We start from the raw sequence: 18,016 nt of genomic DNA, 5'->3' as shown, positions 1-18,016 counted from the left end.
CAGCTACTTGTAACTGAGGAGACAAAGGTAGATGGAAACTTTGGAGACAAAGGTAGATGTATTTATTTGTCTATTTTCATGGGATGGGGACCACCGTGAGTCCCTGGGAGGTAAACAAATTTTAAGAACAAAATAGAATGGAAGAACATTTAGGAACATGATTTCTAAGATTGAAATAATACTCTATGCTACCACCTATAGGCATTTCCTTTCACAAGATTGGAAAACTCAGCCTTCCTTCCATGCCTCTTGATTTTCCTTTTCACACTTTGGATGTTTCCACCATTACCCCATCCAACATGTTCAGAAGACGCTTCCATGCCTACATTATCCGGTCGATCTCATTTTTAACTAGATTGTGTTTCTCAACCTTGGCAATTTGAAGCCGTGTGGATTTCAATTGCAGAACTCCCCAGTCAGCCTTGCCAAGGTTGAGAAACATTGATCACTGGAGTCCTTTCTGAGGATGCTTTCTGAGCTTCGCGATTTGTTTGCAGGTATTTCATTACCAACTAGATCAATGATGGTTAACCTTTTTGGTGCCGAGTACCCAAAGCATGCGTGTCAGAACCTCCCAAATGCAATGCAAGCATCCCCCTGCACATGTGCCCCGCACCCATGTATGAGGTCCTCCGTGCATGTGGCCCGTACACCGTTTTGGCTTCCAGGTTGGTGCAGGCGGCTTTCCAGGCCCAAAATGGGGCATGGGGGTGTGTGTGTCCCATTTTGGGCCTGGAAAGCTGCCTGCACCAACCTGGAAGCCAAAACGGGGCACGGGGGAGCCTTGTGTAGCCCCCCACGATCCAGCACGAGGCCCTCCGCGCATGTGGCCCGTACCATTTTGGCTTCCAGGTTGGTGCAGGCAGCTTTCCAGGCCCAAAATGGGGTATGGTGTGTGTGTGTCCCATTTTGGGCCTGGAAAGCCTCCTGCACCAACCTGGAAGCCAAAACGGGGCACGGGGGAGCCGTGTGCAGCCCACCACAATCCATTTTGGGCCTGGAAAGCCTCTTACACCAACATGCACCCCCCCCCGTGCATGTCCCCCCCCCCCGGACGCATGCAAGGCAGAGACCTGAAGACCAGCTGGCTGGCTGGAGGCACACATGTGGTGGAGCTGGACTGGGGCAATGGCTGGCATTTCCACAGAGGGATGTGTGTGCCACTGTGACACGTGTGCCATAGGTTCGCCATCACAGAACTAGATAATATCATCAATGTGAAGCAGGATGGGGTTTGCTCCCAGTTTAAATACAGTAGCTTGTCTGAGTTATGGTTTTCTCCTTGGTAGAATACCTAGTTGGGTAATAAAACATCTGCAAACCATCAGCCTCAGAGGGCACCAAGAGCTACACAGTTCAAGCCTGAGCTACAGATATTCTCATCTACTGAAACACTGATCTGGATTATTGAACATTTTTCATTTTAACTCTGGTCCTATTGCCCAATGTTACTATTACGAGAAGGGCACCCATATAAATTGTTCAAATAAACAAATGCAAAACATCAAGTGACTTCGAAAGTCTTGGAGTGGTAAACTTATTATAGGATTGATTTTAATTTGATTAAGGTAGTAATCACAGGAGTGGTAAATACAGCAGGTCTTGGTGAAATCTGAAGGTGGAAGAATGGGTATAGGCCTATGACGGAACTTCAGGAACCGTTTTTGCCACCCAAATATTCTTCGCTAAATAGGTTCCACTGTACTGTGTTAGGCTGCAGCTCCTTTCCTAAAATCTCCAGACGCCAAAATGTATTCAACAAGGAACCACACCCCACACAGCAATAGCCCTTACAGATAATCTATAGTTTTCTAATCTCAGCTGAAAAATCTTTTCTGAGATTTCAGGAAAAGGGTCATTTCTAACCGGCCTGCAATCCCAGATTCCCCAAGAACTTCAGTGTGAAACGAGGACTTCTTTAAAACATTTTAATGTATCAATATGTTTAAAAGCCACCAATGCCCCCTTGTCCTTGACTCTTAGCTGTCTGCTGTTTTACTCCATTGCTAATGTCATTATCACTACCTCTGAGACTGCATTTTAGACCTGAACACCAACTCTGCCCCTCTAGGATGTTCCCCCTGGGTGGATTTTCATGTGTTTATGAAACATGGAAGAACTCTGATATGAATCTGTTCGTGGATTACCAAGTTGGGATTTTCTACTAATGCTTTTCGCATAGTAGGAGCATTTATGCAGCTTCTTGGCAATTTATACTATATACTAAGCTTCCTGAGATGTGAGCTAGAAACAAAGCTCTTCCCACACTCGGGCACCTGTACAGTCTTTCTACTGGGTTGACCCTCACGGGAATCGTTATCAGTGCCTGTAGTCTAAGCACGGATATGGCGTCTGGCCAGTGTGGGTGTCCTTTTGTGTATTTTCAACTGGGAGCTGGTCCGAAAGCTTTTGCCACATTCGGAGCACTTGTAAGGCTTTCGCCCATGTGGGTCCTCTTGCGTTTCACCGGCAATGCTCTCTCATCAAAGCTTTCCAAACACTGGTGTGGTTTCTCACCCGTGTGCATCCTTTTACGGAGCTTTAGGTGGCAATTGATCCGGAAGCTTCTCCCACGCTTGAAGCATTCAGACAGCTTCCCTCCTGTAATAGATCCTCTTGTCTCTGATGAGGGCATCTGACCAATGAAGCTTTTGCTGTAGTCTGGATATTTATATGGCTTCTTTGCTGTGTGGATCCTGTTGTTCTTCATGAGGTTTGTTATTCAACCAAATTTTCCCATATTGTGAGCAAATATACATTTTGAGGAAGTGCTCCCCTCTTGAATGACGGGAGGCTTGCTGTTAATTTTCTAACAGTGTAAATATTTATGCAGTTTATCCTTGCACATGTGGAATAGCTGGAACACTGTGGGTTGCACACCATCTCTGGCTCCTCTGAATTCCAAATTATTTATTTATTTTGCCACACTGGAAATTGGTTCTTGTAACTGTTGATCATCATCTTCAGGCTTCACTGGCTTTCTTTCCTAAATGCCTTTGTGCTCCCGGTGGATTTATTCACTTTTCTTTAACCCCAGAACCCCAGAAATACAAGCTTTTGATTCCCTCCAAACTCTTGCAAATGTCTATTCCTTCAGATCTTCCCACCTGGAAAGTCTTCTCTTTAATATCTGTTCAAATTCTGAGAGAAAGAGAAAAACATATTTATGTAGCTTTTCTCCCAACAATGTATTCAAACAACTTCTGCTGTGAGTTCTAATGTTCCTGGGTCTCCTCATATACCTCCTCTTTCCTCCTCCAATTGACCTTGTCTCTAAAAGACCACCTCATCTTCCCCTCCTGCTTGGTCTAAGAAATCCTAATTTCAATCATGCTCATTTGATGGTTTTCAACACTATTTGAAGACCCCAGCTTGGAAGGACCTCAACATCAAGAAGACTCTCTTCTAGGGCAAGAGTGAATAGTTCACATGTCACTAAGCCACCAACGTTTTTTTTTAAATTAAACAGAATGAATGGGCTCACTCACTAACATTTTAACTACCATTGTAGCTTGCAACGTTCTAGTTTGGGAGGACCTCATTATTAATAAAATCCTCTTTTAGCACTAAGCCACTAATTTACTGTAATATATTTCTTATTAAACACCGGTGGGCTTACTAACAATGTACAGCCATGATAGCTGGGTACATGCAACAATATAAGCTAATCAAATTAGGTTATAATTAACCTCAGCCTTCCCTTGATGGCCACGCTTCAATTCCCAGAATCTTTCATTCTGTGCAAAAGGGCAGATAAAACAATGGGCCAGAATGGTGGGAGGCTCCCCTTCTTTTATGATCAGGCAAAAACTAGATAGCTGTGGGGGGCAGGGTGGATTTGATTTAAATTGAGTTGATTTAAATCACAATTTAAATCATGATTTAAATCACTAGTAAAAAGGCTTGATTTAAATCAACTCTATTTAAATAATTTTTAAAGAGCAACTGTCATCTCTGCTACTCCTTTGACCCACTGTTGACTCACCGATAGTCCCAGTGTTGCAGAATATACAGCCTCATGCTACATAACTAAGCCCATTTCATGCTGAATAACTAAATTATTTATGTATCTTAAATAGAAAACTATCTTACGATAGATTTTTACCCCCAAAGTTTTTTATTAAAATAAATTCGATAAAAATAAAAAAAATCCGATTTAAATAAAAAAAAAATCCGATTTAAATAAAAAAAAATCTGATTTTTTTTTTATTTTTTTAAAAAAAATCATTGATTTTTATCCACCCTGGTGGGGGGTGAGGTGATTGAATTTGGATTCCCACAGTATGCAATTTTTTGTATTTCCGGGCCTCCTCCGAATGTAAGAATCTATCATCTCTACCAAGAGGTTATAGATCTTGTCACAGAGAAAATCTATGTGGCTGCTAATAGTCAACATTGAGTTGATGGCATATAATCGAGTGATGGGTCCACCTGACAGAAGATGGGAACTTGTGGGGCAGCTATTCCAATATGATACATTTAACTGGCAGCAAGTCTCAGTGGCTCAGATGCTGAGCTTGTCAATCGAAAGGTCGGCAGTTCAGCAGTTCGAATACCTAATGCCGCGTAACGGGATGAGCTCCTGTTACTTGTCCCAGCTTCTGCCAACCTAGCAGTTCGAAAGCACATTAAAAATGCAAGTGGAAAAATAGGGACCACCTTTGGTGAGAAGGTAACAGTGTTCCATGCGCCTTTGGCGTTTAGTCATGCCGGCCACATGACCACGGAGACGTCTTCGGACAGCGCTGGCTCTTCGGCTTTGAAACGGAGATGAGCACCGCCCCCTAGAGTCGGGAACGACTAGCACATATGTGCAAGGGGAACCTTTACCTTTAAGTCTCTAGCAGTCTTGCTTTTCTAGAAGTCAGGTCTTTCCCATTCTGTGCAACCTGACTCTTTCAACCGAAGATTCTAGGAATCAAAAATTCTACGATGGAAACTGGGACCTTCTTCCTCTCCAGGAAATGGCATTTGGCTTGGTGAACCATCAGATATGAAAGACTGCATAATCAATTTGTCCTGCGACATGGGTTTTGAAGCCCTTTCCTTGGGCTTCATAAAGAGAGCACCTTGGCTCAAAGCACCCCATGAATGTTTCCAATGATTGACTAATCTGCATCCTTACCTAATTAGTTGGCTTCCCCGTCACTCTCTTGCTTTATATCCATGGGAATCTTCACCTTTACAATCTCAAAGGCCTCTTCTTCCTGTTTCGGAGATTTTAGCATCTTATTCTTTGGGATGACTGAAAAAAAAAAAGGAAAGAAAAAGGAAACTTGATTCAACAAAAGCAAGTCCTGCACGAGTTATGCACTAGGCTTAAATGAGTAACCCTCAAACCAGCTGGGAAGAGGGGACCCAATTTGGAGATTTAATGCACAAAAGTTACTTTTCCAGAGTCAATTTTGAAGTATGTATTTGCCAATAGATCACATACTAAATCAGAATTAGAGAACGAGTCGTTCTCGACTTACAACTGGTCATTTTATGTAAAGCACTTCAGGCCACAGTAAAATGTTGTGGGGCCCTCTTGGCAATCGGTTTGGGCATTTGGGCTGCTTGGTAATGGGCTCATCATCGTGACTGGTTGCAGCATCTTGCAGTCACATGACTATAATCTGACATGTTCCCCCCCCCCCGTTTTGCTGGGTTTTGACAAAAGATTCCCACTCAGAAGAAGCAGTTCACTTAACAACCTTGCCATTTGCTGAAGGACTGTGTGATTTGCTTTAATGACCACTACAAAAAAAGTTTTTTTAAAAAACCCCACATTTTGTCCGGTCATGTGAATGCCTCAACTCACAACTCCTACAACTTAGAACAAGATGGTTGTAAATTAGATGGTTCCAATTGGGGAAGTACTTATAGATGCAATCTGAATGCCCCTAATAAAAATACTTTTATTTCCTCTACAGCTAACATGACAAAGGAAAGGAAGTAGCCTCAGTCAGCTCTGTCAAGGTGGTTAGCAGCACTAAATTCTTTTGGGCCACCATTTTGTAATGAGATGTAGATGAAATGGCACACAAGTGCAGAAAACAATTGACTGCAACTCTATAGCATAACAACCAACTCCAACAGAGATCCTAGTATGAAAAGGGGACATTGTGCAATTTTAAAAAGGTGAAATGGAAACTAAGTGCATGAAAAGTTGATTTATTATGTTAAGTACAAAATTTTAGATTGTGTTGAGAGCCAGTTTGGTTTACAGATAGTGCTCCTCTTAAAAAGGCACCAGGTGTCACAACTGCACTGCTCGACAACAGCAATTCTGGCAGTCCAGCTTGCCGATGTTAAGTAAGGAGCTCGCGTGACCGCAACTTCCAACTTCCTACCAGCTTCCCCATTGACTTTGCTGGTGGGAAGCTGGTAGAAAGTGTAATCACATAGCTGTGGGAACACTACAATCACCAGAACTCCAAGGACAAGTCTTAAGTCCCTTCTTTCAGTACCACCCCAAGTTAGAATAGTCACTAACTAGTTTTAATATAAGGACCACTGTAGTATTTAAGGCCCTGGCTAAAAAAACCCAAGAGAATCTGAATTCTAGTTCTACCCTAGGCATTAAACAACAAATGTTGTCAAGAAAATGCAAGGACCAAACCCAGAATGAAGAGTCCTTGATGGGTCTCTGAGCTTGGTTATTTTTCCTGCAGACATTTTGTTGCCCAAACCAGGTAACATCATCAGTGGACTAATAACAACCAAGTAACAAACCAAGCTCAGAGAGCACCAAGGACCCCTTAGTTCAACCCTGAGCTACGAATATTCTCTTTTATTGGTGCCAGTCCAAATCAACAAAGACTTGAAGAATACCAAAAAGAGTTGTTACCCAAATGTAAAAAAGATGTGGAGACTCTAGAAAGAGTACAGAGAAGAGCAATGAAGATGATTAGGGGACTGGAGGCTAAAACATATGAAGAACGGTTGCAGGAACTTGGTATGTCTAGTTTAATGAAAAGAAGGACTAGGGGAGACATGATAGCAGTCTTCCAATATCTCAGGGGCTGCCACAAAGAAGAGGGAGTCAAACTATTCTTCAAAGCACCTGAGGGTAGAACAAGAAGCAATGGGTGGAAACTAATCAAGGAGAGAAGCAACTTAGAATTAAGGAGAAATTTCCTGATAGTTAGAACAATTAATAATTGAACAACTTGCCTGCAGAAGTTGTGAATGCTCCAACACTGGAAATTTTTAAGATGATGTTGGATAACCATTTGTCTGAAGTGGTGTAGGGTTTCCTGCCTGGGCAGGGGGTTGGACTAGAAGACCTCCAAGGTCCCTTCCAACTCTGTTATTCTATTCTAAATAATAATAATAATTAAAAAAAAAGAGAGTACAAAATCAGATTTTAAAATTACAATACCTGTAAACATCAAATCGGATACATATCTTTTGAAACTTCCATGGTTTTCGGAGTTTTCAGGAACATCAGATCCCCTGGCATAACTAGTTGATGGCTGAGGATCATCTGGATGTTCTATTACTGTCGATCGGAAGGGTAAGAGGGAAGGGACTGGAACTGGGGAAGAAATAACTTTCTTCAGGGACCCACTATGTCTGCTTTCCACGCTTTCTTTCCTTTTTTCTTCATATATTTCCCGATAACACTTTAAAATTTCACGCATTTCCCAGTGTACCCGTCTAAAACGTTCCACATCTGGATCCATACTTTCTAATTCTGATAAAATTTTGTTAACACCTGAGAAAACACTAGCCAATCTTCTCAGACTGAAGGTTTTGGGCTGAACTTCTACAACTTTTTTCACTTCTTCTTTTCGGACTTCTTTACGGTCTTCTTTTTTTTCTTCTTTTTCGACTTCTTCTTCCACCACCTTCTGTTCTTCCAGTTCTTCTTTCAATTCAATCAAATCTTCGTTGGAAAGCTCTCCCTCAGTGTAAGTTATCAAACTTTTCACGTCTTCGGCGTCCACCTCTAAATCGAGGGATTTTGTGAGCATCAAAATGTTCTTATTTATTTCGTCTAAATGTTGGTGCTGGTCAAATTCGTCCAAATTATCTGCAAGAGCGGCAAAACATTTTAAGCACTTTTTCCAAATCCCTTGCATGCATTTCACGCTAACATCCTGCCATGCCGCTACAATGTTTTCAATACAATCCAGGATATTGTAGCTTTTCCAAAACTCGCTCAGTGTTATACTCTCATGTTCCATGGTGGCTAAGGCTTTGGCAAACACTTCATGCAAATAGTAGGCCTTGAATGCTGAGATAGCTCCCTGGCTCATAGGCTGTAGGAGCACAGAAGTGTTTTGGGGTAGATAAACTACCTTTATATCAGGATGAAGACTGTCGAGATCTGGGGGATGTCCAGGTGCTTTGCTTATAAGCAGAAGGATTCTAAACGGAATTCCCTTTTGCCAACAATATTCCTTTACTTGGGGTATGAAACAATTCATAAACCAATCATCAAAGAGAAGGGGCGTTAACCAGGCCTTAGGATCGGATCGGTAATAAATGGGCAGTGCGATTTTGCTAATGTTTTTAAACATACAGGAGTGATCAGATTTGAAGATTACAAATGGCTTCAACTTGAATCCGGCAACATTTCCACCCAATAGTATAGTTACTCTATCTTTGAATGCTTTGCACCCAGGCATTGCTTGGGCCTCTTTATGTATGTAAGTTCGCTCCGGCATTCTTTTCCAGAACAAATCAGTTTCGTCCACGCTGAATATCTGGGCGGGAAAATAGTTCCCTTCTGCTATGATCCCATCAAGTTCGTTCAGGAAGTGTTTGGCAGCTTCTTCGTCAACAGTGGCAGTTTCCCCTAACACATATGTTTTCTGGTAATGAAACCTTTGCTGGAATCGCATAAACCAGCCACGGCTGGCCGTGAACATTTCGGTGCACTCCTCGCCTGCTCGTTCTTTCAGCGTTGAGAAAATGCTGCGTGCCTTATTCTGAATGAGGGGGAAGCTCATCGGAAGCCTCTTTTGTATCTGATCTTCGATCCAGAGGATGAGGAGTTTTTCCATTTCGTGGATGAGGCCTTTTCGCTGCCTTGTTATACTTACGTTCATTCCCGATGATCCTTTTATGGCCTCTCTGATCCTTTCCTTGTCTTTCAAAATGGCAGAGATGGTAGAATGGGCCAGGCCTTCTTCTCGAGCTATATTAGTCACTTTCTTCCCATCTGCATATGCTTTGATGATCTTCATCTTCAAATTGAGACTGATGACTTTCCTTTGCTTCTTTCTTATTCCTTCTGGTGTATTGGCGTTCTTTCTCTTTGCAGGTAGCTTGGTATGGGATATAAAGATATAAACATGTGTGACTGAGAGAGAGAGAGTTAACATGTGAAGTTGTAAATGCCCATAATGGTCACAAAATTAATTTGGTATTACAGATAGTCCTCAACTTACAAACACAACAGAGTCCTACATTTCTGCTGCTGAGACATTTGTTATGTGAATTTTGCCCCAATTTACAACCCTTCTTGTTACAATTGTTAAGTGGATCGCTCCAATTGGTAAATTAGTAACACGGCTATTAAGCGAATCTGGCTTTCCAATTGACTTTGCTTATCAGAAGGTCATAAAATGTGATCCTAGGACATTGCAACTGTCATAAATATGAGTCAGTTGTAAAGCATTTGAATTCTGATCACATGATCATGGGGATGCTGCAATAGTTGTATGTAAAGCAGTCACTAGTCTCTTTCAGTGCGGTTCTAACTGCGAACGGTCATTAAATGAACTGCTATAAGTCGAGGACTATCTCTGCTATCATATTTCTGAGTGGTCATTAACCAAAGTAGTTGTTAAACAGGGTGTGGCTGCACCTCATTCTGAGCAATTTCTTGCAAAACGTCTTCAGATACAAATTTTTGGCTGGCTTTTTATAAAATAAGCCTAACCCTGAATTCACATGCCAAAATACAGCCACTTATTTAGCTGCTACCTCAGTAAGCAACTGTTCACAAATAGAGATAGTCCTTTACTTACCTCTTTGACTTTTATTGTTTTATCAATGTATAAAATACAAAGAAAAACAAAAATAAAACAAAACTAAAATTAAGGGAAGGAAAAAGAAAGTGAGAAAGAAAATATGAGGCAGTCCTCAACTGAGGCCAAAATTTCTGTTGTTAAGTGAGATATTTCTTGAGTTTTGCCCCATTTTATGACCTTTCTTGACAGTTAAGTGAATCACTTAAGCAGTTAAGATAGTAACATGGTTGTTAAGTTTCTCCATTGACTTTGCTGATCAGGTGGTTACAAAAGGTGATCGCACAACCCCCAACAGTCATAAATATGAATTTATGACCGTTGGGGGTGTGTGTGTCATGCAATCATTAATGGATTCACTTAACAACCGTCAGGTCATGATTCAGATTTATGACCATTGCCCAAATATGAATTTATGACACTGCAACGGTCATAAATATGAATCATGATCTGTATTTGGATCATGTGATCATGGGGACACCGCAACGGTTGTTTTTAAGTACGAAAAACGGTCACCAGTCGCTTTTTTTAAAGTGCCATTTTAACTTGGCAAACAGTTGTAAGTTGAGGACTACTTGTATAGTACAGTATTAAAACAATAGAAAGCTTCATTTTCCCACCAACACACACAGTCCAACCAAAACCGAAACCCAAACTCTGAACTCTGCTACTACAACTGACTACTAACACATTTCACAGTTAATCATTTTCCTGGCCTTTTGTACCACCTTTGTATTCTCCCTTCCTCCCTCCTCCCCCCACCCCTGCTCTTTTCAGCCTTTCGGGACCGGGTTCTCACCTGGGCCCTCTCAACATTCTGGGGGCAGAACTGCTTGAGGTGCAGGGGCCACTGTCTCTCCATCCCCATCTTCTCCAGCGTCTCTTTCATCTTCCTGCAGGAATCCAGCTTTTTTCTGCCTATCCAGGCTTTCCCGCGGACGCTGGGATCTCGTGTGGCTTCTCCGGAGCTCCCCTCTCGCGCCTCTTCTTTGACTTTCCCCAAGGAGGCCTGGAAATCTCGGACATCTTCCTCCGAGGGAGGCGAAGACGGGCCCGGAGACAGCCACGCCACGCTTTTCAAGAATTCGTGCCATTCAGAGTCCCAATATCGGTGGGTTTCCTCCTCAGATTCGGTCTTGATGTGGGGCAGGCTTCCCCTGTTCAAAAAATCCTCGATGGTCTTCACTTGGACCACGATGGGCTCCCCTTCCTCTCTTTCTGTTCCTCCTCCTCCTCCTTCTTCTTCCTCCTCCTCCTCGTCTTCTTCTTCCACCACCTCCTCCTCGTGCACCACAAGTTCCTGTTCCTCCATAGTTGTTGTTCTCCTCCCTTGGCAGTTCCAGGAGAGGGAAAATAAAAGGAAGAAGGAAACATATACATATATATATTTTACAGAGAGTCATGGAGGCCACCCGATGTTGGGAAGGAAGGAAGGAAGGAAGGAAGGAAGGAAGGAAGGAAGGAAGGAAGGAAAAAGACCCCTTTTTCTACCTCTTTAATGGGACTTAAAGAGTTGCAAAATTAAGTCCCTCGTCGGAAATAAAGCCAGATTTCCCTCCGACGGGATTCTTAGGCGGTTGCTTTAAGGGGACTCCCTAACCCAAGTTGAATAAAGCAAGTCCAGAAACGGGTCGAGTTCCGAGCCGTGTCGAAGAAGCCACGTGGGGCCGGCCGATCCCGGGTCTCTCTCCAGCGTCCCCGGAGGCCTTTCTTTCTCCCCACGATCCCTCGAGCCACCCACCCACCCGGAGGCCTCCCTTGCGGAGGATCCGGGGCCTTTCCCCGGGTGAAGAAGAGGCCCTTTCCATACAAAGTCCCGGCCAAGATCGCCACCGGAGCTCCTCTTCTTTTGTTCTTTTCTTTTTTTTTTTTAAGGGACAAATGGCCTTCCCAAAGGTGGAATGGAGGAGAAAAGCCTTCCTTTCTTTTCTCGACCGATTGATTTGACTTTTACGGCCTGCTCGGTTCCACCCCAGCGGGGTTTTTTAAACCGCCGGTTGCATGCCCACCCAAAAGCCCGGTTGAAATGACTTTTTCTCGAGATTGGGTGGTGGTGGTGGAAACAGCGATCTATACGATCAGGAGGTTGCGCCGCCCGCGAACATTTGTCCACCGCTTCCGCATTACTTTTTTTTTTTTTTTTTTGGAAAACTAGATTTGCAATAACTGGGGGCGGGGAGGATTCTTTCATTTGCTTTTTGCATTATTTGCTTTCCCATTATTATTATTATTGCTGCCCTGGCCCGTCGTAGTAGTAGTAGTAGTAGTAGTAGTATGATCGCTTGCTTTTGCCATGCGCCTACCTACCTTTTTCCCCCCGATCGGGCTGCAGCCTCGCGGGCGATCCGCGTTCTTTTTCGGAACGGGAGGGGGTGCGGGGGGGGGGGTGTGGGGAAAGAGAGGCCGAGCGGGCGTCTCTCTTCGGCGAGGCCTCTCTAGACCGCGCGACGCTCTATGGCTTTAACTGTTTCGCCGGCATTTGGCTCATGCGCGCGCGCGCGCGCGCGAGGAAGGGCCCTCGAGGCTGTTGCGCTGGTTTAAAAAAAAAAAAAAATTGAAGGAGTTAAAAGAAGTGGCTGGGCGGGGGGAGGGCGAGGGGGGGGTTTGTCGTCGCGTGGTGGTCGTGGGGGGAGGGGGGTGCGCGCGGTGGGAACTCGGCCCGTTTCGCAGATCCAGGACAGGAGGAGGGATATAGAATGAATCAACCGAGCGAGCGAAGTGGGGGGGGGTATGTGGACCGGGGGGGTGTTAACTTCTAAGGAGCAGGAAACTGGGGCTGATCGTTTTTAGATTAACGTTGCGAGGGGGGAGGTAAAGTTGGGAGGGGGGAAGGAGAACGACATAATTTCCATGGGTATAATATCAAATATGTATTTTGCTCAAATTAAAATTTCCAAGATCTCCCTACTGCTGCATGTGGGAGTGAAGATTTCACACAATATTGGAGTAGAATAGAATAGAATAGCAATAAGAGTAAGAGAGTAGTATAGAATATAGAATAGCTAGGATAGAAGTAGAAATAGAACGGGATTCTTTTATTGGTCAAGTGTGATTGGAAACACAAGGAATGTGTGTAATGAACTCAAAACCAACTTTCTGGATTTGCAAAACACAGTCTTACATACTAGGTTGCTTGGTTAGAATGAATCTGGTTTCCCCATTGATTTTGCTTGTCAGGTCACAAAAGGGGGATCATATGACTGGGGCATTGCAATCCTCATGTGAGTCAGCCAGCAAGCATCCAAATGTAAATAATGTGACCATGGGGATGCTGCAAGGGTCATAAGTGTGGAAAATTGTAAGTCACTTTTTTTTTCAGTGCCTTTGAAACTGGTCACTAAATGAACTCTTGTAAGTCGAGGACTACCCATACATGTGATGCTCCCTCTGGTTTAGGAAAGAAATCTCTCAATTCTTTTTCTCTTGTCAGCTTCTGAAAACAGGTTGAGCGCTAGATCAGGAGCAGGCAAACTCTGGGCCTGTTTTGAAATCTTGTAGGTGTTTTCCCAAAATGGCTGCCAGGATGGGCCTGGCTAGATGCACTCCCAACGTGCTATTCAAAGCTCGGCATGGCTGATGGGAACTGCAATCTAGCACCACCTTCAAGGGCACTTTAAGGAAGTGCATTGTATAGACCAGTATTTCTCAAACTTGGCAATTTGATGTGTGGACTTCAGCTCCCAGAGTTCCCCAGCTAGTATGGAAATTGGCAGCTAAAGTCTCCACATCTTCAAGTTGCGTGGTTACAAAACACTAATGTAGATTAATGATTTCCACCTTTGATAACTATTAGAAGTGTAGATTCCAGATCCCCCCAAATTCCCAACAACTGTCTAGGTTAGCTGTGGAAATGTATCCTTCTGGATCAGATAAATAAATCTAACGTAAAATTATTTCTATGTATGCACTCAACATTTTTGTGGGATAGAAATACGTTTTAAAAATAATAAATCAGGGGCCTAGCCCAGCATTCTATATATATCATGCAGTGACCAATCTGGAAACTCACCAGCATGAACAGAGGGACTATAAATCATTCCTCTTGGGGTTCCCCAACAACTGGTGTTTAAAAGAGGCCGAGAGAGAAAATAGAAAATAGCAAAGAGCCACCAAGCAGACACTGATAACTAGACCCAGCCCCCTCCCCCTCCACCCCATTTGAGCAGCGGCCTTTAAAGCTGCCTGCACTACTGATGGATATTTTGCATCTAGTGGCAGAAAATCCCGGTTAATGATATATTCTTAAAGTCATCCTTTCTCAGAATGAGTCAAAGGTAGACTAAAAAAAGACAACATACAGAGTGGGATCAATAAAAACACACCTTGGAGGAGAGAGAAGAGCAAAAATGTAAGATGCACAAGCTGGACCAATCTCTCTTTGTGTTTTGTTTTTTTAAAAAGGAGCCTTTATTTTAATCCTCACAGTGCACTAAAAATACTCAAGGAGGTCTCCACCTACTATAAAGGGGAGAACGAGGGTGATCATTCTTAGGTCTACTCGTGGACACACCTATACAGTGTGCACCTTTTTATGTTTTTTAAGATCAGAGCTGGAAACGAAACTTTTGGGGCACTCGGAGCACTCGTACGGCTTCTCCCCTGTGTGAGTGCGCTGGTGCGTGATCAGGTTGGCTTTGACGCTGAAGCTCTTCCCACAGTAGGGGCAGCTGTATGGCTTCTCCCCGGTGTGCCTCCGCTGGTGCTGAACCAGGTGCGCCAGCTGGCTGAAGTTGTTGCCGCAGTACGAACAGTTGTACGGCTTCTCGCCCGTGTGCACCCGCTTGTGGGTCAGCAGCCGAGAGTTCGTCACGAAGCGCTTCCCACACTCCAAGCAGGGGTACGGCTTCTCCCCCGTGTGGGATTTCTTGTGGATGTTGAGGTTGCCTTTCTGGCTAAAACTCTTGCCACATTCAAAGCACTGGTGCGGTTTTCCTCCTGGATCAGTTTTGTCAAGACTCGGAAAAGGAGATTCCCAGGAGAGCCTCTTCCGGCAGGCGGTGCCTTTGGCCGGCTTTTCTCCCTTCGGCAGCGCTCCCAAGTGAGCAGAGCTGGGCTGAGGCAAACGTCTGCTCTCAGGGCTTTTCCTCTTAGCCTTACACTTGCAGACCATCTCTTGGTTTTCGGGTCCTTCTTCGTCCCGTTTTAGGGCGGCGCTACGCTTGGGCAAGTCACTCTCACGCAGCCAGCCTTTCGATGGCTGCTCTCCAGCACCGGCTTTCTCCTGTGTCCCTGAGCTTGACTTTTTAGACAACCGTTCCTCACAAGGGCTGCATCGCTGCACTTTCTCAGTCTGTACCTTCCGATTCTTAAAGAAACCCACGCTTGGACAGAGGCCATTTTCAGCCACGGCCTTGGTTGTTTTCTTCTTTTTCTTCTGATTGATGGGTGCCTCTTGACAGCTCCTCTCACTTTCACCCAAACAGCGAGCCTGTTTTAAACTTTTCCCTGGATAGTGCACCTGGTGGCTCCTATGAATCTCTTCTGACTCAGGATTAGATATCAACTTTCCTGTGATTTTTTCTAAGGGGATGCCCCATTCCATTGGCTCTGATATTCCCAGCAGAAGAGTGTTTTGCTTCTGGTTGTCCTGTGCAGACTCCTTAGGTTCTGAAAAAAGCAAGCAAACAACCCATGAAAAACCATGAAGGGGTCATTCATTGGTTAGATGTTCAAACTGAACTTGCTGGACAGGTCAAAGGGTCTTCTTCACCCTAAACTAAGCTGTAACAGATGGAAAACCCCTGACCAGCTGGTCTATCTAACCTTCTGATTATGAGGCGCAAATGACATGGGTTTTGTAATTTGTTAACTAACACAGTTACTTTGTATTTTAATTTGATTTATTTTCTCTTTTAAAATGATGTTCAGGTTTATTAGCTTTTAACATTCCTAAACTGATAAAACAAGGTGGAGACTAGCTCCAGATAAGAAAAAGTTTGTTAGTACAAATCTGGTTTTTCTCTTTCATGAACTCCAAAACTTTTTCCTTACAATTTCCCTTCTGACTTAATGAACACGTGTGATATTATAGGATGCAAATATGTAACATATTTGACTACATGTAACTGATTTCCTATGCAAAGGGGAGGTTACTTTTACCCTGTCCAATCAGCTTTCCTCTTGCATTTTATTAATTATAAAAAGGAGTGAAACATGGGTCTCAAGGTTCTCTCTCTCCTTTTTCATAGAGATCCCAGGGTACCCTAATAAACTGTTTTTAAATGATTTTCCGATCAGTTGCTTCTTGGGAAGGTAAACTGAGGGAAAACCTAGGGCCAGATTTGGTTTTCAGTTCTCAAGACTGACTCCTACCAAACCTGGAACTAAAAATATAGCAGAATATTCTTAATATTCACAGTAAGCCCCACAATCTACTTTACTAAAAGTCTTCCAACTCCTAAAGGATTCTGTAAGATAGAAAATTCAGTCTTTGGAAGCTGAACTGCAAAAAGGTTGCCTAGTCAAAATTTAAATTATAATTTATGCATTGCAATGAATGCATTTTTCACTTTTTAGCTCAGTGAAGTAACTTACTAGAGAGTTAAGTTTTTAAAATTTTAGTAATTTTTAAAATATGTGAATCCCACCTCACCCTTTTTTATGTTAGGGGTAAATGTGATTTATTTATTAAACATCTCTTCTTCCTAGCATATTCCCGCAAGTGCAGGGTCTGTTTTTTATTTATTAAACATGATGGCCTAAAATGCATATCAAAATGTCATATTGCTATAAGCTCTTTTTGTATGTTATGCTAAAGTAGTATGTTACTAACATTTTTCTAATATTTGTTCCAATGTTTTTATATGAACTGGTTATTGTTTTCACAATTGGGGCTGTGTTTACTGTAATCTTTCCCAATCTCAGCCATTTTTAGATGTGTGAATTCCCAGAATTCCCCAACCAGCATTGTTAGCTGCGGTATTCTGGGAGTTGAAGTCCACACAGCTTAAAATGGCTGAGGTTGGAAGACACTGCTCTATCATTTCAGCCACCCAGAATTTCCAAGACTTTACATTTCCAATTTCCCCCACAATGTTCTACAATTTTCCCACAACTTTATTCCCCATAACTTTAAAACACAAATTGTTTTACTTTTCCTGTTCACTACTTGTAATCTATCTGGTTAAAAATTTTCCTGCTGAATATTTTGAGATCGGTAGAGAGTATAGCTGCAAATGTTAAATGCCCTCCCAAGACAGGTGATATCTTTCTTATGCAGGTTATTTTTTTGTTCTGAAAATTTTCTTCTTTCTCTACTCCATTGTATTATAGATGCATCTAGCATGCTGGCTATTTAACCTAGGAATTTCCCATCAAGGCATCTGAGGGGCAGGAGGCTAGGGAAGATGGTAAATAGGAGCATATATTGTGGGAGATGCCATGAGGTCTCTTGAAGAAAAGTAATATACTTTTCTTCATATATTTGTGTGCACACACAGCAACTCCAGTATCAAAAAGCCCTGAGCCCTTTCTGCCAGGGGAAAGAAACCCAGTTTGTTAGTGTGTGTAATTCCAAAGAAGAAGAAAGAAATAGTATCTGTGTCCCATTGGTTTCCTTTGAATTATTTCATCAGAACAGATCAGACTAGTCGTCTCCACATGTCCAAAGGCTGATTGGCTCTAAATATTGATCTTCACTACTGAATAAAAGAGATCAACAACTGCACAAAAACTGAACAGGCGTTATTACCCACAAATTATAGTGGCAAATTCTGGATTTTAATTTAAGGTTTATGCAGGTCAGTCCTCCCTGTGTCTTTCTTGGGCCTGGTTTCGTGTAGAAGATGTTGATGAACACAGACCTTCAGTCCTACCCAAGATGGCTTCATCTTCCTCCTCATCTATGGAGATACAGCTTTCCACAGTATCTGAGGGACCACGTTCAGATGTGGGGGAATTCACCAATTCCTCCTCTAGAAGTCCAGTCACCTGAAGAAAAAAGACACCAAATGTGCCTGATTAGCCAAGATATAGGCAGAAGGCTTTGATATGGTCAGCAGCCTTAAAGAAATTTGCTTGGAAGAAGAGAATCAAGGATCCTTCTTCAGATT

The 18,016-nt window shown here is 43.0% G+C and overlaps 2 protein-coding genes across 2 annotated transcripts in view; both read right to left on the bottom strand.

The window, feature by feature from the left end:
* Window positions 1-1,589: 1,589 nt before the first annotated feature.
* On the bottom strand, window positions 1,590-12,357 carry LOC139312015 (tigger transposable element-derived protein 1-like). Its single transcript, XM_070936531.1, has 5 exons — window positions 12,273-12,357; window positions 10,765-11,294; window positions 7,367-9,260; window positions 5,126-5,245; window positions 1,590-3,141 (listed from the first exon to the last, which is right to left on the bottom strand). Exons 2-4 carry the CDS (start codon window positions 11,275-11,277, stop codon window positions 5,130-5,132), a joined length of 2,523 nt encoding a protein of 840 aa, XP_070792632.1. The 5' UTR covers window positions 11,278-11,294; window positions 12,273-12,357; the 3' UTR covers window positions 1,590-3,141; window positions 5,126-5,129.
* Window positions 12,358-14,376: 2,019 nt separating this feature from the next.
* The window catches only part of LOC139310062 (uncharacterized), a 67,967-nt gene continuing 64,327 nt past the window's right edge, over window positions 14,377-18,016 (bottom strand). The window contains exons 16-17 of the mRNA XM_070934227.1: window positions 17,768-17,894; window positions 14,377-15,572 (exon numbers count right to left, since the gene is read on the bottom strand). Of these exons, the coding sequence (XP_070790328.1) occupies window positions 14,476-15,572; window positions 17,768-17,894 (1,224 nt within the window). The 3' untranslated portion in view covers window positions 14,377-14,475. The remainder of the gene's footprint in view (window positions 15,573-17,767; window positions 17,895-18,016) is intronic.

This window comes from Pituophis catenifer, unplaced genomic scaffold (assembly GCF_029215685.1).
Source record: "Pituophis catenifer annectens isolate HBS135680 unplaced genomic scaffold, rPitCat1.0.hap2 SCAF_2, whole genome shotgun sequence".
NCBI classification, from domain to species: Eukaryota; Metazoa; Chordata; class Lepidosauria; order Squamata; family Colubridae; genus Pituophis; species Pituophis catenifer.
Note: the sequence above shows the minus strand (reverse complement) of the source record. Positions and strands in the feature narration are given on the sequence as shown.

What these genes read in the sequence shown, in the direction of transcription:
- LOC139312015 (XM_070936531.1), bottom strand. Translation starts at nt 11,277, where the DNA reads ATGGAGGAACAGGAACTTGTGGTGCACGAGGAGGAGGTGGTGGAAGAA. An exon ending in AGAATGTTGAGAGGGCCCAG is followed by an intron (nt 9,261 to 10,764) that starts GTGAGAACCCGG and finishes TCCCATACCAAG; the next exon opens with CTACCTGCAAAGAGAAAGAA. An exon ending in ATCCGATTTGATGTTTACAG is followed by an intron (nt 5,246 to 7,366) that starts GTATTGTAATTT and finishes TTTTTTTTTCAG; the next exon opens with TCATCCCAAAGAATAAGATG.